The sequence below is a fragment of the Chlorocebus sabaeus genome, chromosome 10, assembly GCF_047675955.1.
Source record: "Chlorocebus sabaeus isolate Y175 chromosome 10, mChlSab1.0.hap1, whole genome shotgun sequence".
NCBI lineage: Eukaryota > Metazoa > Chordata > Mammalia > Primates > Cercopithecidae > Chlorocebus > Chlorocebus sabaeus.
The window spans coordinates 114,712,042-114,732,932 of record NC_132913.1 but is presented as its reverse complement, the minus strand read 5'-3'; the positions used below and the strand labels follow the sequence as shown (position 1 = coordinate 114,732,932).

The 20,891-nt window shown below is 40.1% G+C and overlaps 2 protein-coding genes across 4 annotated transcripts in view; one reads left to right on the top strand and one right to left on the bottom strand.

Annotated features, from left to right (window-relative positions):
- Positions 1-6,192, bottom strand: part of COL4A3 (collagen type IV alpha 3 chain) — a 151,917-nt gene extending 145,725 nt beyond the window's left edge. Inside the window, exons 1-2 of one of the 3 annotated variants that reach the window (XM_038001449.2) lie at positions 5,627-5,909; positions 5,366-5,509 (exon numbers count right to left, since the gene is read on the bottom strand). In XM_038001449.2, the coding sequence (XP_037857377.2) occupies positions 5,366-5,509; positions 5,627-5,713 (231 nt within the window). In that variant the 5' untranslated portion in view covers positions 5,714-5,909. Of the gene's footprint in view, positions 1-5,365; positions 5,510-5,626; positions 5,910-5,959 lie in introns of those variants that run through there. The other 2 variants (XM_007966493.3, XM_007966491.3) reach the window with 2 other exon arrangements.
- Positions 6,193-6,310: 118 nt separating this feature from the next.
- The window catches only part of COL4A4 (collagen type IV alpha 4 chain), a 153,921-nt gene continuing 139,340 nt past the window's right edge, over positions 6,311-20,891 (top strand). The window contains exon 1 of the mRNA XM_038001450.2: positions 6,311-6,416. The gene's annotated coding sequence lies outside the window, so the exon portion shown is untranslated. The remainder of the gene's footprint in view (positions 6,417-20,891) is intronic.

The window sequence follows — 20,891 nt, the reverse complement described above, 5'->3', positions numbered from 1 at the left end:
TGTTCCTTGACCCGAATGGTCTTTATGTGGGTATTCAACTAATAAGCCATTAAATGCTACATTTGTGAATTCACTGTTCCATATTTGTTCCATATTTAATAATAATATACAATTTAAGAAGAGCCATTTTGACTAGATTTTATCCCACAGCAATACAAGGATGGTTAAATATTTTTAAAATAAATTAATTTGCTACCTTGACTGACTGAAGAGTATGATTTTTCTTAAAATAGATATAGATGAAATAAATGATAACATTAACATCCAGTCATTAAGTAGAATGATGACAGTAATATTAGGGAGTGAAACTCCCTAAACTGATGAGAATTATTAAAACTCTATAGAAAAATTCTTAATAAAAATATTAAAAATATTTCCTTTAACTTCAGTAATGAGACAAAAATATATACTATTACTGCTTTTGTTTAGCATTGCCCTGAAGTGCTGGTCATATGGCTTGGCTGTGTCCCCACCCAAATCTCATCTTGAATTTAGCTCCCATAATTCCCATGTGTTGTGGGAGGGACTTGGTGGGAGACAGTTGAATCATGGGGACGGTTTCTTGTGGTAGTGAATAAGGCTCACGAGATCTGATGTTTTTATAAGGGGTTTCCTCTTTCACTTGGCTCTCTTTGCCTCTTGCCTGCCACCATGTAAGATGTCCCTTGTTCTTTTGCCATGATTGTGAGACCTTCCCAGCCACGTGGGACTGTGAGTCCATTCAATCTCTTTTTCTTCATAAATTATCGAGTCTCGGGTATGTCATTATCAGCAGCATGAAAACAGATTAATACAGCTGGTCAGCACAGTAATACAAGGGAAAAAAGGCAGAAAGATTAGAAAGGAAGAAAAACTAATTATTCACTGACAATGTGTTTAGTTACATAAAAAAACTAAGAGTATCTACAAACTGTTAGAAATAATAAGAAAATTCAATAAGATTGCTTGATCCAACATCAAAAATTTAAAAAATCAGTAGCATTTCTGTGCACCATCCATGTGTTTATACTTCAACAACAAGCAGTTAACCTACCTATATGTTCAGTGCAATACCAATTAACATCCCACAGGAATCTTTCATGGATCTTTGATGTGCAGATGCTAAAACTCAGCCAGAAGAACAAAGAGGAAAGAATATCTGTCATAAATTTAAAGAATAATAATAACAGGGATAGCGGTTATATCTTCTACTTGTCCTACCAGATATAGATTTAGTGTAAACATAGTGATCAAAAACAGTGTGGTATTGGTGAAGGGCCAAAAAAATTGGACCAATGGAATAGAGAGTTTACAGATAGACCCACATATAAATGGTATACATGTTTGCAGCTATAACACTGCAAAACTTTGAAGGAAAGCATATACTATTTGATTTAAAATGCTGGGACAATTTGTCATCTACATGGAAAAAGATAAAAGTAGATCTCATACGCAGAAAATAATTCCAGGATTAAGATATCTAACTGGAAAAGAGTTAAACTATGAAACTTTTTTAAATGTAGGAGAACATTCCTATAATCCTAGGAAAAGAAAAAAAAAATTTTGACAAGGTACAAAAGACAAAATGCCAAAAAAAAAAAATCAGTTTGAGATTATGGTGAAAACAGTATTATACATGAAAGCACTAACTCAAAGATAAACCAAAGATTGGAATAAAATATTTGCTATACACTTTAATGACAAAAATTTTGTATCCAAATACATAAATAACTTCTAATTAATTAGCAACAAAAAGGCGAAGTTCACAATAGATAAACAGGCAGAAAGTTGTACTATGCAGTTCACACTGAGGGAAATATAAATGGCCAAGTAAAATACAAAAAACTTTACAAACTCACTAGTCAAAATAAGATCTCATTTCACACCATTAACATCTAAGCACACCAAGCTTTGCTGAACATACAGGGAAACAAGCTTTGCTGAACATACAGGGAAACAAGCTTTGCTGAAGATATAGGGAAACAGGCACTCTGGTACATTGTTGGCACAACCCTTTTGCAGATGAATTTGTCAATTCCTAATATATTTAAATTTGTTTTCTCTATGAACCACTTAGGAATTCAAATTCTAGTTGTCACAATGGTGCGTATACCAAAATATGCCTTGCAACTTTATAAAATGAAAATATAAAGACAAGCTTACTATATTTAGGAAGATGGAAAAATAAACCATACTTTATATAGCTGGATACTAAATACTACAAATACATTGTATCTATATGTACCAACATGGATAAAATTCAAAAACATAATATGGAATGATAAAAAATAAGCTCCAATAGATATGTATAATGTGAAACTATTTATTACATCTGAAAGACCACAAAACAGTAATATTTATTTTTTATGGAAAACACACACACACACAAATACAAAACTGTGCAGGGAAATTACGTACATAAACTTTTTGGGATAAAAGAGGGAGTAAATCATGTATGTATGACTTTCTGTATTCAGATTTTTTTTTCTTAAAGGTAGAAATCTGAGAACAAACAAGTCAAAGTATATTAATACTTGCTTAATCTCAGGGATAGATAAATTGGTGTCTGTTCCATTACTTTTTGTTTTCTAATTTAACTGAAAGTGCTTAAATTTGAAAATGAAGTCCGGCGAGAAAGCGTCCTCCCCAAATGCAGGTGTTTTTCAACTTTTGATATTTGCTTCTCATATTGCTGCCCTGTCTGGAATGCTAAGGCAAGAAGAAGGATAAACCATGATATCTTAATGTACGAACATCACCTTATCCAGAAATCAAAGACGGGGCTTTCTATACCTCCACTCCCAGGTCTGTTGCCTGAGACAACAACAAGGTGACTCCCTGTCTCAAGTAGGTGAGCTGGGTCCTGACAGCTATAAAACCTGGGGATGCGCTGGGCAGCCAGCCTGGAACTGGATGCCTGTGCAAAGCAGCAGAGGTATTTCATTCCGGGCACATCAGTACAAATTGTGTGGGTGGACAGTTCCACCCCGTCTAAACAAACTTAGCATGTAGAGTCAACACCATTGCTATTCCCCTGTTTTGAGAAACGCTAAAGTAAAACTGAAGAAATTTAGAGCAAAACACATCCTTAACTAGAGTAGAACAAAAATAATAAAATATAATGGCTCAAAAGTTACATGTAACTCTCACTTATACATTGTTTGGCCCATGCTATGTTTTTGCAAAGTTTTGGCTAATTGCTAATATTTAGAATTTGGGAAGTTTCTAATAAACACTGGATTCCCAACTTCTCTAAGTGATTCTGGCACAATTGTGCTTGACTTCTAGCATGCTAACAACTAGGCTCTGAAGATTGTCTCTTACCCCATTGCCTTGCTCCTTACTTCACCTGCTGGCCCCACTGGGATTTCAACTCTCTCATTTTACAGATGAGAAAACTGAGGCTCAGAGTGGTCAACAGCCTTGCCCAACAGCCGAGTTTCTCTGTGAAGGGAGCCATGTTGGTGCACATTGCCCGATTATCAGTGAATGCTGTGATTCCTTTTTCTACAAGACGAAGGCACATTTCATTATTTTACTGGCATATTTTCTCTCTAATCCAGCAGGTACACTGGAAATGATAATCCTGAAAACTTTTTAATGAAAGACTTGCTTCAAGTGATGAGAAAAACAATACAAATGGATTAATTTCAGCAAGAAGTCACCAAGATGTGGCCGAACTCAAAGCAGTAAAGTTTACATGTAAAAATAATAAAGGAATATAACAACAGAATTGAAAAATGGTATAATTAGAGTTTGCATGGTCCCCAAGCATTACTTTTTCAGACTGATCCTTACACAAGTACAATTCTTCCACCCTTTCCTGATCTCATTCCTCTTCTTCTAAATTCAGAAACATGTGCAAACCCTGCTCTGGATCTCTTCTCCAGGCTTCCCCACAACATACATTTCCTTTAGGATTTTGCTTTTTTGGATTTGTTTGTCCTGGTTCAAGCTGGTAGATAATCCCCACTGACTTGCATGAGTTTTATCTATCGTGCCCAGCAGCATTTAAATACCTGGGCTGGGAATTCCTAATCTATGCAAAGTGCATTTTTGTTAGAACCAGCTACATAAAGAGATGACATGGATCACAAATGTCCTTTAGAATTTGAAATAGTGAATAACCTAAATGCAAAATGATAGGGAAATGGTTCAATTAACTTTGGCATATTGTGAAAAACTATGCAACAAAGAAAAAGAAAAACAGAAGATCTTAAATACTGACATGGACTGGTCTACAGGTTGCAAAGGAATACAGCACGGTATCATTTATGTTAAAAAGCCAGCAAAACATACATAGTTTGTGGGTTCATAGATGTGTGTGTAAATGCATGGAAAGTGTTTGGAAAACAACATGAAAGTGGTGAAAGTCGATACCTCTTGGAAGACAGGGAAATGGGGAGAGACACAGGGTGTCAGAGAGGGCTTTAGTTTCACCTGTATTGTCTGCAATGTCTTCATTTAATTTAAATAGGAAAAACTTGGATTATAGGTGACCATAGGTTCTAAAATTCTTTGCATGTAACATATATAAATATTTCGGTGACCGTTAATTTCCAATCATAATCTCAATGATAACATTTGTAAAAACATCTGCTCATCCTTGGAAATGAAATTTCCTATGCCACGTTATCACCCAAATCAACTTTTTAAAGTGTAAAAATAACACAAAGCATCTGAAAAGTTAAAGTTTACTTTCATAAGGTAAAATCAAGTGCACACATGGATGGTGCACAGAAATGCTACTGATTTTTTTTAATTTTTGATGTGGATTAAGCAATCTTATTGAATTTTCTTATTATTTCTAATAGTTTGTAGATACTCTTAGTTTTTTTAAGTAACTAATCACATTGTCAGTGAATAATTAGTTTTTCTTCCTTTCTAATCAAGTAAAGTTTACTTTCACAAGGTAAAATCAACGATCTGCTCTAGGAGGCACAATCGTTTTGAGGACAATCAATTTCTCTTTAATGGCAAAGAATAAGTAATATGGGGCGGATTTAAATAAATCTGGTTTCACTCAAATTCCAAGTCAAAAATCAAAGTAACAGATTGCTTAATTGATTCTAACCTGAGTTCGATTTCTAAGGTGCTCTTAATTTTTCAGTGATAACGTTTGCTTTTCCCAACAATAGCAAAGGAAAACTGGAGGGCAAGTTTTGCAAGGAAGAAACTGAGCCCCGGAGAGGTCAGGGTTTAGTGCGAGGTCCCGGCTAGGAAGAGGCGGCTGGAACTCCCTGCAGGTGTCTCCTGCCAGCCCTCTGTGCGCTCGGCCAACCTGCTTGATTTGATTCACCAGCGTGACACCGTGCATCTCCACATCCGGTGTTCTCACGTATCATCCCTGGCGATTACCTATGCGTCTATTTTTTAATTTACTGACCTCTGGAGGCCTGTCCCCGCCGTCTCTGACTCCTAGGCTCTGGACAAACCCCCTCCTCGCCTCTTCCCCCAGCTCCGCGCATTCCACCTGTTCTGGGGCATCCCCGCTCGCTTGCTCCCTTCCGCACGCTGCCTGTCCCGGGACCTGCGTGAAGCCCGCAGCCCCGCCACTAGTCGGGCAGCCGCTACACTACGGCGCCGCTGCGGGTGGGGCCAGCGTGCCCCCCGGACGCGGGGTGGGGGTCGCGCAGCCCCCACTCACCTTGCTGGCCGTGGGCGCCGCCGCCAGGAGCACCAGCAGGAGCTGCAGCAGGAGCACCTGCGATCTGGGCGCCGTCCGGGGGCTCATGGTGGGCGCGCGCTCAGAGCCCGGGCGAGTCCGGGGACTCGCAGGCTCTTAGGCCACCGCGTCTCCTGCGCAGCGCGGCTCGGGGAGCCCGGCTGGAAAGCTCGCCTCGCCACTCGGCCGGGGCGGGTTTTGTAGGGCTCGGTCGCACGGTTCGTCCCTCCCCACCCAGGCTTTTTGGTTGTGGCTCCAAGGGAGGGAAGACGTGGCTCAGGTCCCGCCCTCGTACCCCCCTCCCTCCCAACTTACCAGGCAGTGTCCCTTCCACCCGGGCATCGTGCCCAGGAGGCGAGAAAGGGCTGGGTGCCTGCGGGGCAGGTGGGCGCGGATCCAGGGTAAGGGGTTAAGGAGGTGATGCTCCCAAAGTCCGGGGGCCCAGGCGGGGAAGTGGGGTGCGGGTCCGAGGTGGGGAGTTTGGGGGTGTGCGGTGGGGCGGTGGCTGCGCAGGGTGGAGGGAGTGGCCAGCGGCCCTGCCCAGATTAAGCGGGAGGCGCGCCGGGCGTCTGCACTCAGGAGGCCCTGCTTGCTCCCCGCGCCCGCGGCGGTCTGCGTTCCCCGCCTCCTGCCCGCCTCCAACTTGCAGCCGCCGGGCTTGGCTGCGAGAGTGCCGCGAAGAGGCAGCGGGGCGCGGGTGGATTGGGGCTGGAGGTGCGCGTCCCGTGGGCGGGCAAGGCGGCAGCTCCCGGCGCTGCGGGCGTCCCCACAGGTAAGGCTCCCATAGTTGGGGCAACCGCTGTCCCGGGGCCCCTGCACCTGCCTGGGAGGGGCAGTGGAGGGAGTGTGGCATTCAAGGGGTGGTGGCGGGCCCGGCTGGGGAGTTGTGGCCCGGGGGTCACCAGAGGAGAGCTCGTCTGGCTCCTGGGCTTGTCTGCCTGGGCTTTAAACTGGGTGCTGTGTGTTTTGATTAATTTGGAGGCTCGAGTTACCGGCCTGGCAGTCGGGGCACTCCAAAATGCCAAGAGAAAGAGGCAGCTGAGGAGAAAGAGAAAGCCCATCTTATTCTCCGCTGAGTTGAACTGCTTTTCAGGCCAAATCTTATCTGCGGAAATGCAGGGCAAAACAAGACCCAGCTCTGGTCAGGGTGCGCTCTTCCTGGGGGTGGCCTGGGATGCAAATGTGCCAGGGCACCGTCCTCCAGCAGGCTCTCGCCGTTTCCTGTGCTAGGGACCACACTGGCTCTGGTAAAGAAATTAGACTCCTTCTCTGAAGAATGCTGTGAAATGCATAAAATACAATTAAATCAGAATCAGTTTTATTGGAATGCAATTATGGAAGCCCTCAAGTCGTGATATAGTAACTAACATAGGTGCATCATCATTATTGCATTAAATAGCTAGATTTAACAGCAGGCCAATTAAGCAACTGTAATATCAAAGTAGTGATGACCACAAATGGTATTTTGAGATAATAGCCCAAACTGAAATGTGACATGAAAATAACAGTAGGTGCAAACTATCAAGAACCGCCAATACTACTGTGGTCTGTTGCCTATGATCATAAGGGAGGACATGTTGAACTTCTGTGACATGTTACTAAAAATAAAGGTGCAACTTATTTTCCTATGTAAGTTTCCTATACAGATCACCTGAATTCCATCCTCAGGTTAAGAATCTTTGCTTTGGAACAGTGTTGCTGATATTTGCTGCAGTTGGTTTCAGACAGCAAGTATGATCTATGCACTTGGTCACTGATTGTAGGGAACCGCTTTCTTGCAGTTAAACTTGGGGTCTATTGGTGTCTTAGACCTTTGTAGCCATGCAAGTAGGCAAAACCTTAACAGTGAATGAAGACACTCCTCCCGTTCCTTTTATTTTGACTATAGCGTGAATCTTACTGTCTTCTTTCTGTCTTTTATGCCAGTGATTCTCAACTATGGTTGAGCATTAGAATCTTTGGGAGGATCAAAAAATGTTGATACCCAGACCATTCCAAGCCAATTTTAGCAGACTCTCTAGCTGTTTTAAAATTTCCTGTACATTGCTATGCACAATCAAGTTTGAGAGTTCCTGTTTTCACGCACATGTTGAATTAGGACATATTCTTAATAGAATAATAAAAAGCACATATATTAAACTCTTCATTACAACTTGGGAACACTGCGGAATGTATGACCATATCGCAGATGTTGCAGTGTGGTATGCAGTAGCTTCTTTCCATTGGTAGGGAAGGTTATTCTGGAAACTTCTGCCACTCTTGTGGAATGAAACAGCAGGTGTTCTGTTGATGAAGTGACAATGTCCAAGAGTTCTGAGAGTCACATGATTATCTTTCACAAACTGACAATATTTATTTTAAAAAGTACAAACAAAAATGTCTCAATGCTAATGTTAAATGCTTCTTCTCTTTGCCAAATTCCAGAAGATTCCTCAATTTGAATTTTAATTGCCTTTTCCTGAAACCAGGTCATTTTGTTGGAGGACTAGACTTGGTTTTATCAACTTTGGAACAGGAGGTAGCAGTCAACTGCAAGTCATTTCTGATGCAGATACAGAGCCGGAAAGAAACTTGTGATGTATATACAGCAAGAAAGAGGCAATGCTGGAGAGCTTGACCTCTGGAGTAGACTCTGGAGTTCTGAGTCTTCTCCATACTTACTAGTGTGATCTAACCTCTCTGGGCTGGAGTCTTCCCTTCTATAAAATAGACATACTCACCGTACCTACCTCAAGGAGTTGTTGGAGTCTAATAAGCTAGCAAAAACCCTTTGTGCAGGATCTTCACACAATAGTCACATAGTGAAATTTGATTTTTTTTTTTTTTTGTACAAAGGAAAATAGGTGACCCTGATGAGAATGGTGGCATGTGGTAGAGATGCTCTTCTGAGCTCAGTACTAAAACAGCTGGAGGCAAGCATAGCCCATGAACTCCCTTGAGGTTAATACACCTCCAAGGCCTCTAGAACCTTGCCTTGGCATCCCTGGGAGCTTATTGGAAATGTAGAGTCTCAGGTCTCACTCTGGATCCACTGAATCAGATCCCACATTCACCAAGATCTGCAGGCAATTCATATGCACCTGGTACTTGAAATACTGAGAAGCTGCTTCTCTAAAAGCTATATTAGCCACTCATTCCCCACCTGCTACCTTTAGAACAATGTTTGACTGGCTCACCAGGTGGTGTTAATTAACTGGAAGTCCTGATTGTTAAACAGTTGTCTCTGGGTCAGGAGAGTTGATTTTTCAGTTGGTTCTTTAAATGTAAAACAATAAGAGGAAAGGAGGATGGTTCTTTTTGTACATTCAAAGGACATAGAGGTCTCTATTTTTTACTTTGATGCCATGTAGGGGTTTTAAACAAAATGAGTGGTTATTGTCTTTGACAAGTCTTGTATAATTTGTAATCACAGTATCATGTCCGTTTTCTGTGCAATGTTTAAATAGTTGTGTCTGCTTCACTTCATTTCAATGTAAGCCCCATTAGGACAGGGGCCATTTTTGTATTCTTTACTGATGTTGATGAATGAGTGAGGCTTTTACTGTTTGCTGAATGAATTAATGAATGCACAAATGAAGTTGAATGGCTTGTCAAATTCACCCAGCATTCACACTTAGCCTGTTTTCTTCCTAAGTTCATGATCTACCTCTAGCCTTCATTGTAGAGGGGCGTGCCTCTGCTTTTGATGAGATACAAGATACACCTCTTATGCTGCCGACAGCTGCTTTGTTAATCTTGTTTTACTTCATCTCCCCTCTTAGCTATCCTTTTTCTTTCAAGAACTTTCTCTTTTCAACACCTCTGAAACAATTAGGCTCTTAGGTGCTTTTAGAATCTGAGTGATTACCAACTCATGTCAGTTCTTGCCATTGCATCTCTGAACTCCTTCTCTACTTCTCTAAGTTCATGGCTCCTGCCTTGCACTATCATCTGTGGATTATGGTAGCCATCTAGCTAGTTTTCTGTCCTGCAGTCTTTCTACTTTGGAACTCATCTGTGTAATTATCAGAGTTACCAATTAAAATTGCACATTATGCTAGCAAGGACAGGTGACTTTAGGGACAGTTACAAACAATTCCCCCAATCCAGAGGCATCATTATGGAAGTTTTCTCATCATTTATACTACATATTCATCGCAGGACGTGGGGAAGTGGGAGTGGGGTGGGGGTGCTCTGTTTATTGCAGCCACTCAGGGACCTCCTGGAAATTCCCTCTCAACATCATCTTCTCTAATCACCTCAGAAGGGGAAGAGAATGTGCTAAACTAAAACTACCCTACAAGCTTCCTCCTGGATGTGACACAGGCTACTTCTACTCACATTTCATTGACCAAATGGATCACGTGATCATGCTTTATTCTGTAAGGGGCAGAGAAATGAAGTCTACCACATGTCTGGAAAGAGAGGGAAACAGGCGGCAAATGTCAGTAATACCCATCACACACATTGTGCCACTTGTTTGTTTAAAAGCTTCCAAAAGTTCCCCTTTGCCTTCGCAACTGATTTCACATTTCTTGGAATAGAATAGTGTGGTCTCAGGTCAACTTTTTTGTTTTATCTCTTGTGTCATCCCCAGCTTTTTATGATTTCTCTGGTTCACTGTACATACTTCCTTACCTCACACCCTTGTACTTACTATTCCCTCTGCTCGCAGGGACCTCCTCCTTGGTCTGTGTTCTACAACTACCTGTGCTTTAAGACCTAGGTCAAGGATTAAAGAGCGTGGTTCCCGTGAACACCTTTGTCCAGAACTTTATTATATAGCACAGAAATAGTGTGTGGTGATTTATTGTTCTGCATTACAAAGCTTTTGAGGGCAGGTACAGAGATTATTTGTTAAGTGTATTAGTCTGTTCTCACATTGCTATGAAGAATTACCTGAGACTGGGTAATTTATAAAGAAAAGAGGCTTAATTGACTCACAATTCTGCATGGCTGGCGAGGCCTCAGGAAACTTACAATCATGGTGGAAGGCACCTCTTCACAGGGCAGCAGGAGAGAGAATGAGTGCCGAGCGAAGAGGGAAGCCCCTTTTAAAACCATCAGATCTCATGAGAACTTATTCAGTATCATGAGAACAGCATGGAGGAAACCACCCCCATGATTCAATTACCTCCCGCTGGGTCCCTCCCATGACACATGGGGATTATGGGATTACAATTCAAGATGAGATTTAGGTGGGGACACAAAGTCAAACCATATCATTAGGGAATTTAAAAAGTACATTTCTTGAGGTATAATCTATATTCAATAAATCGCATCCACTTAAAGCATGGAATTAAGGAAGTTTTGCTGATGCATTCACCCTGTGAAACCACCACCGCCCATCAAGCTGTAGTATTTTTCTGTCACTCCCAGAAGTTTCTTTCTGCCTCTTTGCTATCCATCCCTCTTTACACACCTCATCCTCAGACCAGTACTGATCTGCTTTCTGTCACTGTAGACTTCATTTTAGGTGGCATTTTCTAGAATTTTGTGTTGATGGAATTACACCATGTGTACTGTCTTGTATCTGGCTTCTCTGACTCTATATAGCAATATTCAGATTCATCCATGTTGTGTGGATTAGGAGTTTGTTCTTTTCTATTGCTGAGTAGTATCCCATTGTATGGAGATTACACTTGGAAAAAAAATCCATTTACCTATTTTTGGGCATTTGTATTGTTTCTAGTATAGGGCTACTACAAATCAAGCTACTATGAATATTTTTCTACAAGCCTTTTTGTAGGTATGCATTTTCACTTATCTCAAGTAAATATTTAGGAATGAAAGGTCTGGGTCATATGGTAGATGTACATTTAATTATAAAAGAAATGGTTTTCCAAAGTGGTTTTATTCTACCTTCTCAGTGCAAGGTACAATACAATGCATAGGAGTTCCAGTTGCTCCATATATTTATTTTGCTGTTAATTTTTAAATTTTAGCCATCCTAATGTTCATACAGAGGTATCCCAGAGTGGTTTGTATTTCTCCAATAACTAATGATGTTGAACATCTTTTAATGTACTTATTGAACATTCATATAGCTTCTTTTGTGAAGTGCCTATTCAAATCTTTTTTCCGCTTAAAATTTGCCTTTTTATCTTCTTATTGTTGAATTGTAAGAGTTATTTGTATATTGTGGATACAAGATCAATATTAAATACAAGCATTGTGAGTATTTTCTCCCAATCTGAGAATTATCTTTTCATTTTCTTGTGATTTTTTAAGAAGCAAAATTTTTATTTTGATGGAATATAATTTATAATTTTTTTCTTTTGTGATTTGTGCTTTTCTTGTTACCTGAGAACTCTATACCTATGCCAAAGTTGCAGAAATTTTCTCCTATGTTTTCTTCTTTGGTAGTATTGTTACTTTTACCTCAATGATCTCTTTCAAGTTAATTTCTGGGTATGGCAGGAAATAAGGATTCATTAAATTATTTTTTCCATGTGAATATCTAGTTGTTGTAACACCAGTTGTTGAAAAGACATTTTCCCCCACTAAATTGCCATGGCACCTTTGTAAAAAATCAACTGATCATCATGTGTGAGTCTTTTTATTCCATTTATCTACATATCTATTTGTTTACCATCATTCTTACAACTGTAGTTTTTTAGCAAGACTAGTGTAAGTCCTTCAACTTTGTTGCTTTTTATAAAAATTACTTAGGCTATTCTTGGTCATTTGCATTTGCATATATGTGGATTTTATTTGTTAGTATTATGTTAAGGAGAGTCGTGTTTATATTCACAAGATATATTGATCTGTAGTTTTCCTATAATATCTTTGTCAGTTTTGGTATCTAAATAATGCTAGCCTCCTAAAATAAGTTGGCCAGCATTCTCTTTTTTTCTATATTCAGAAAGAGTATATTAAAAAACTGGTATTATTTCTTCATTAAATGTTTGATAGAATTCACTAGTAAAACCAATTAGCCCTGAAGTTTTCTTTGGGGAAGGTTTTTACTTACAAAATTCATTAATTATAAATTTAATTGCTATAGGCCATTTAAATTTTCTATTGTTTCTTGTGTCAGTTTTGATAATTGATGTCTTTCCCAAAATTATTTATTTCCTCTACATTGTTAAATTTATTGGCATATAATTATAAGAAGATTCTCCAATTATCTTTTTAATCCCCTTTGTCATTTGATACTGTCATATTATTATTTTTAGCATTCCCAAGTTTTCAGGCTTATCAATTGTATACAGAACCAAACTACCAATGTTGGGTTTCATTGATTTTTCTCTACTGTTTGAATGCCTTCTCCTTTGTTAATTTCCTCTTTAATATTTATTATTTCTTTCATTTTGCTTCAGGTTTATTTTGTTCTTTTCCTAGTTTTCTAAGAAAGAAGCTTAGGTAATTGATTTTTTGATTTTTTTCTTTTCTAATAGAAACTTTTATACCTAGAAGATCCTTTTCTGCACTGGGTGAGTTGCATCCTGTAAATTTTGATATATTGTGTTTCTATTATCATACATCTCAAAATATTTTCTGATTTCTTCCTTGACTCATGGGTTATTTGGAAGTGTGCTGTTTAATTTCCAAATATTTGGGACTTTCCTAGATAGTTTACCATTGAATTCTAGTGTAATTCTCTGTAAAATTTCAGTCTTTTGCAATGTGTTGAAACTTGTTTTACAATTCAGGATATAATCTATCTTGGTGGACATGCCATGTCCACTTGAAAAGAATATATACTATGATCGCTTGGTATAGTGAGCTAGTATGTATTAAATTAAGTAAAGATGGTTGATAGTGTTATTCAGATCTTCTATGTCTTAACTGATATTGTACTTTGTTCTATCAATAACCAAGAGAAGATTATTAGTTCCCAACTCTATTTTAGGATTTATCTATTTTTTACTTCAATTTTGCAGTTTTTCCTTCATCTAATTTGAAGTTCTGTTGTTAAGCACATATATTACTATTTATAGCTTCCTGCAATATTAATTTTAAATCATTATCAAGGGTCACTGCCTATCCTGAAGTCTATTTTATGTGCTGTTAGTATATCCATTATAGGTTTCCTATGCTGACTGTTTGTGTGGTATATCTTTTTCCAGTCTTTTGTTCTCAGAATGAATGTATGCTAACTGTGATTCTACCTAGAATTGTCCTTCTGTGTATCTCCTTCTAACTAACTGAAAAATTTATCCCTTGTGATTTTACTCTCCTGATGTTTAAAAGGTACTTTATAAGGTACTGTCATAGTTTGTTCCTTTTTCCTTTTTCATTTCCCCAGATCTTCCTTCCTTCCTAAATCAAGTCTTGCCTGCTTCCTGGGGTCTGCCCGGTGTTCCCTGGTTTTCACTATTTTACTTTTTTTATTTTTTAGACAGGGTTTCACTCTGTCACCTAGGTTGGCTGCAGGGGTGCGATCTCCACTCACAGCAACCTCTGCCTCCTGGGCTCAAGTGATTCTCGCACCTCAGCCTCCCACGCAGCTGAGACTACAGGCATGTGCAACTCAGCTGGCTAATTTTTTTTTTTTTTTTTTTGTATTTTTTGTAGAGATGTGGTTTCACCATGTTGCCCAGGCTGGTCTCGAACTGCTGGCCTCAAGCGATCCATCCGCCTTGGCATCCCAAAGTGCTGGGATTGCAGGTGTGAGCTAACACGCCCAGCCAGGTTTTTATGTTTATGGCTTTTTCCCAATATATTGTGAGCCCTTTTTTTTTTTTTTTTCCTCCATGGCAGATTAGAAAGGAAGGAAAGAGACATTTATTGAGCTGCTCCTACATGCCAGGCATTGCAGTAGGCACCAAGTCCTACTCATTTAAGTCCGTTAGGTATTAATTTTACACACTGAGAAATCAAGTGCTCACAGGGGCTGCAAACTTGCTAAGGATTACATGGCAAAGTGTAATTTTTAGTTGCATAATTAATTACTTATATGATTGGAGTCATCAAGATCTGAACACAAATCTTAACTTCAAAGCTATACTTTTATTCACTAACCATGAGTGCACAGATAGCAATGGAGGGAGGCAGATGGTTTCCGTGGAGGGGAAGTGGCAGCAGAGGTGAGAAGTCATCGAAGGCAAATGCTAGCCTCACATTGTAGTTGGGAGTGGGCCTTGCCCAGTGGAATTGTTGAGTGTTATTGTTGGAGTTCACCCCCAAGGCAATTCCGGGAGGTCTGAAAGGTCCAGAGAATTCAGATAGAGTCTCAGTCCTACTTAGGGGGAAAATCATACAGCAAGACTTGGGGGATTAGTGGTTTTGGCAAGAGACTTGACAATACTCTGAATCAAGATGTCATTCTTCACTTGGAGGCAAAGGGCTCCTCTGATTTGGAAAGTCAGTTGTATATTTTTGGAACATGTATCACCTTCGTGTGGTTCCGAGAAGTGACATTATTATGGTTGCTGTCAAATTTTCTGTTGATATTGGGAGGAGACCTCAGGGGAAAATGATAATAAAAGCCTATATTGCCAGATGGTGGGTGAACTGAGATCTGGTCCAATTGCACTAGCAAACTCAACTCCAATGTCAACTGAGAACTCTGCAGCAGTCTCAAACAGTTCAGCTGAATCTGGAGGGAAGGAAAGGTGGGGGTGGGCTTGGCCATAGTCCAGCACATTCTGATCAAGTTGGAACTCCGAGTCATTCTCAAGAATTTACTTGAGTAATTGTCCAGTTTTCCTTGTTGCTTCTCAGAGAACATGAAGCTCCATCCACATTCCAGTGGTCCATGGACCACACAGACTCATGACTCACTTTGAAAACCTTGGGATGTGGGATGAGAGTGACTGTTTTTGCTAAAGAACTCAAACCAACCTAAATTCTTTGAAGGTCTGAAGGTAGGGTCAATCCCAAAAAGTGGGATTTTAGAAAGAGCAAAACCAAGTAACCAGCTTGAATGTTGGGAAATGGTTAGGTTGACTCTGAACAGAAAAAAATGTAGCCTTCCAAAGGAGGTGTCCGGGTGGGTGGAGGTGAATAGGACATGCCATTCTTTTTCTGGGAACACTTTCATGACCTCTGAGATCCTCTGCTTATTTCTCTACAAAACCTGAATATTTGAGAATTCTATTTTAGAAAGAGAAATGTATATAGAAACAGGTGTTCAAGCAATCACAAAAACTATTTTGGAAAGAGAGTATTCAGATGGCTCAGTGTCAAAAGGCCAAAAAGGAAAGTATGTGCAGTCATTAAGTTAGTAGTAAATTATTTTACTGAACCAATAAAAAATTATCATTAAACAGAAATCAAAGATTTAATGTTACTTTGGAGGAGGAGAAAACGTTTTTATGCTTCTGTTACCTTTCTGTGACTGGAAACATCCAATGCTCAGTGTTCTGTTTATCTGGTCCCCCAATCTTGGACATTTCTCCTCCCCCATTTGATGAGAACCCCAGCAGGGTGTATTTGTTTTCAAGATTGGGTTGCTGAGAAAATAAATTCCCTGTGGTAGAGATAATGATTTGGAAGATCTCAGATCTTGTTCCCAAACCTGTCATTTGGAAAGCATTGGGCAGAGACGCATAAGGAGTCCCAGGGGAATTGGAGTCCAGGGATTTTCATAAGGGAGTGAAGGGGGGAAACAAAAAGCTCACGGAGTTAGAGGAGGATAACAAAATGGCATTTGCTGAATATACATGCTGGAAATTACTGCTGCTGGGAAAGAGGTTGTGGATCTTACTTGGGTTGGTGAGCAAGGTGGATATCAAAGGCCCAGGGTGCTTATATTCCATTTCCCTCTTGGAAGAGAGGAGGAGGAGGAAGTGAGCTGTTTCTTGTGGTGGGGGAGCCTTAGACCCAGCTGTGAAGGGTGGGGCCGTGCCTTCTGTCCAACTGGGCTGCAGAGGTCAGTTTGCTCAAGTCAATTGACCGTAAGACTTTACGTCAGGAATGAGGCAGCTCTCAGGAGTAAGCTGATCGTTTATCCTTTAATGGAACCATCTGTCCTTCCCTTTTTGCATTTTCCTTTTTTGAAACAGGTTTTCATGCTTACTCAGTGTGTTCGTTTTCTCTGTATTTAGTTTTGCCCTTCACTTTGGCCTGCCTCAGCCATCTGATGCCCAATTCTACATCAGGGTATCTCTTGATGCATCTTTTTTTCTGCATCTCTCTCTCTCTCTCTCTCTCTCTCTCTCTCTCTCTCTCTCTCGCTTCTCTCGGTTTCCTAATTTCAGCTCTCCTAGAGGAGCAATCCACATTCTGTCTGTACCATCCTCATCCCAGAGTCAGTTCTCTGTCACTCAGTCAAGCTCTGGGTTGGGCTGCTTTGGGTCAGTGGCTTACGTCAAGCCTTTCCGTGTGGCTGGGGAAACAAAATCAGATGATAGGAAACCTGGTCATTCCTCCACATAGCCGAGCTGAAGGTGGGGCTCTGACACAACTGTAGAGAATGCTCCCTCCTTGAGAATAACAGTTAGCAAAATCATGCCCTTTAAAAGGCACAGGACCTCTGCAGAAGTTTCCTGTAGAGGCAATCTTCTAAAACCGTTGTCTGCAATGTTAGTGCTTTAACACTTTGGCTTGTTGCAGTTATGATATGGTTTGGCTGTGTCTCCACCCAAACCTCATTTTGAATTGTAGCTTCCCTAATTCCCAAGTCTCCTGAGAGGGACCCAGTGGGAGATAATTGAATCAATGGGGTGATTTCCCCCATACTGTTCTTGCAGTGGTGAATAAGTCTCATGAGATCTGGTGATTTTATAAGGGATTTCCCCTCTCTCTTGGCTCTCATTCTGTCTTGCCTGCCACCATGTAAGATATGACTTTGCTCCTCATTCACCTTCCATCATAATTGTGAGGCCTCCCCAGCCATGTGGAACTGTGAGTCAATTAACCCCTTTCCTTTACAAATTACCCAGTCTTGGGTGTGTATTTATTAGCAGAGTGAGAACAGAGTAAATACAAGTTATGTTTTTTTTGTGTGTTGGTGATAGACTCGATCAGAAACCCACTGCTTCGTCTATTCCCACACGATGACACCTATTCATTCGTGAGAAGGTAGATGAATGGGATGCTCTGCTGAGTGTTGGGGTATTTTTGTTTGGTGCAGTCAAAAGTTTGGTTGAAACAAAATATTTTGTGCTCTTAAGACAGATGGTTGCAACAAAGAAAACCCTCTTAGATGGTTGTGGATAACATGTGGCTGCACTTTGTGAACTGCAAAGCGCCAGGCACACTGCTGTTTACAGTGTCAGGTCAACAGCAAGATGGGGGCTCTGCTCAGCTGTGGCCTAGCAGTTGCATCTTAGGCAGGAGAACAGTCATAAAACTCTCTGCAACTCCTCTGTGGCTTGTTAGGTCCTCTAAGGCCTGCTTCTGGTGAAACAGTGAAAAGGGCAGTTTTTAACCTTTAGCAGCTCATTCAAGACAGAGGTCTTCAAACTGAAGTACATGGACCCTTGGGAGACAAAACGATTCTCAGGAGTTATGCAACCTACTTGGAACATTCACTAAAGGATTCCATTTCCAGATTCTCAACTGTCATGTATACACTTTTGTAGAATTGCTCTCTCTGAAAATGGGTGTTTCGTCAAAGTTTTCACTTCCTCTTTCACAGTTGCCCTGCTTTTCAAAAGAAAGGCAACCCCTCGACCACCATTTTCCCCAAATATTACTACCCTGCTTTGTCCCAGGGTGTAAGAACTGTCTGGGTGCTGAATGAGGGGCAGCGCATTTGCTGGTGTCAAGAACAGGAACCTACCAGCTCCATACCTCCTGGTCAGGGTGCTTTCATCATAATGGAGGGAGGACTTGTCAGCCTGGAAATCATTCAAATTAATTCTAGATGATAAATTAGTATCTTGCTCTTGGTATATATGTTAGTTCATTCAGGCTGCTACAATGAAATACCTAAGACTGGGTGATTTATGAACAACAGGTTTATTGCTCACAGTGCTGGAGGCTGGCAAGTGCAATGCCAAGGCACCAGCAGGTTCAGTGTCTGGTGCAGGCTGCTTTCTGCTTTACAGGTGGTGCCTTCTTGCTGCATCCTCACATGGTGGAAGGAAGGGGCAAACAAGCTCTCTCAAGTGTCTTCTGTAAGGGCACTCACCTCATTCTGGAGGGCTCAATCCTCATGACCTAATAGCATCCCAGATGCCTCACCTCTTAATACCAACACATTGGGAGTTAAGTTGCAACATACAAATTGGGGGTGTGGGACACAAACATTCAGACCATAGCAGTTTACTACTCAAGAGAAGTTAAAAGAATTGAGTGACATTTGCATAGCACATTTTTTTCATTCACAACTTCTTGTTTATGTTGAATACATTTTATTAGAACTTACGGTTTTGGAAACTAAAATGGAAATAGGATTGTTGGTAAACCTGTCTCATTTCAGTAGAAAGGATCACTGATCTTGAGCTAAATAAGCTAATAAGAAATAGAAAGGCCCAATTCATTAACTAACAACTACATTTCCCACAAAATTTTACTTTTGGTATTTGATAATTGTTTATCAAGATTAAAATTTGTGTTTTTGATGAATTATATACTACTAATAATTATAATGAATTTTGGAAAAATGTTAAGAATTAGAGATTATAATCATAAGTATTTGGTTGCAGAGAAACATAACAGGGTGATCAATATATTATTTTCAAGTATGGAAATACGTTGCATTAGGATATATGTGGGGGAATGGAATGGAAATATGAATTTAAAAAATAGCAATGTAAAATTCCTGTTAAAGAGCTTGTGTGCCTATATTTTAAGCTGATGGTGGTAAAAATCAGACTGCTGTGACATTTTGATTTATTGGATGCATCTAAAATAATGCTGTAGTAGATATATTTTAAAGGTCATCATTTATTATACTCCAGGAATTATATTCTTTGTAGCTATTAAAAGAGAAGATGAAAGTTTTAAGACTTTTTTTTTTTTTTTTTTAAAAAGGAGGGCTGATATGGTTTGGCTCTGTGTCACCACCCAAGTCTCACCTTAAATTGTAATAATCCCCATGTGTCAAGGGAAGGACCACGTGAAGATAATTGAATCATGGGCATGGTTTCCCCTATGCCGTTTCTGACAGTGAGTGAGTTCTCAGGAGATTTGATGGTTATATAAGGGGCTTCCCCCTTTGCTCAGTACTCATTCTGTCTCCTGCTGCCCTGTGAAGAGGTGCCTTCTGCTATGATTGTAAGTTTCCTGAGGCCTCCCCAACCATGCGGAAATGCGAGTCAATTAATCTCTGCTTTTCTTTATAAATTACCCAGTCTCAGGTATTTCTTCATAGCAGCCTGAGAATGGACTAATACAAAAGTGTATAGTTTAAAATTTTTTATTATAAGATAATTCTTATAGTAAGAGAATTCTTAGTAAAAGAGCAGAGAAGTCCAAAGGTAGCTAAGCTGGAGTGTCACTAGGGAGAAGTGACACATACTGGAGTCAACAAATCTGGTTCTGCCACTTACTAGCCTTGTGACTTTGCACAATTACTTAAACTGATTCCCTTTTTTTTTTTCCTGCACAATGAAAATAATAATTTCCTTACTAAGTCATGGTGAGAATTAAGTGACTTGATATCCTACATGTGATCAAAGTGTCGGTTTCTCTCCAGTTTTCCCAAGGCCAGTTATCCCTCTCTCACTCTTCCTTCTTCCACGCCCTCACTTATAGTCAAAGTTAGCCTCCTTTCTTATTCCCTATTAAATATACTTGATTTACATTCAAAAGGTCCCAAAGTCTCTTCTATATGCTCATTTACCCAACCAATATATATTGAGAACTTAATACATTCCAGGCACTATGATGGCACTGGGGATACAGCTGTGCATAAAAAAAGACAAAATCACTATTATAGAGTTTATATGGTAACCAAGGGCATGTGATGAGAATGCATTGACTACTCCCAGTGTCCTTTCATTGTTTTGGCTAGTGAGACACCAGTTATGTTTCTGCAAATTGGCCCATCCATCTGTCGGTCTATCTGTCTGTCTGTCCGTCCATCCATCCATCCATCCATCCGATGAAAATGTACTGAGAAACTCCCAGGTGTTAGAACCATAAACAGGCCTTCCTCCTCTGGAACATGACCACAACAACACTCTATTTTAACAAAATTCTCCTCTGTACAACCTTTATCACAATACATGTGAATTTTATTTGTATCATATATTTTGGGATTAAAATGTAATTATCTCTGGTTTTTCTTTTCTTTTTGACTGTGTTTCCTATTTGTTAAAAAATATCATATGCAATGTGAGTAATTCAAACAATTTGTATTTTCCTTCCAGAACAATAATTTGTTTTATTGAGATGTGCTTTAGACAAGCTTGTCCAACCTGCCTTATTT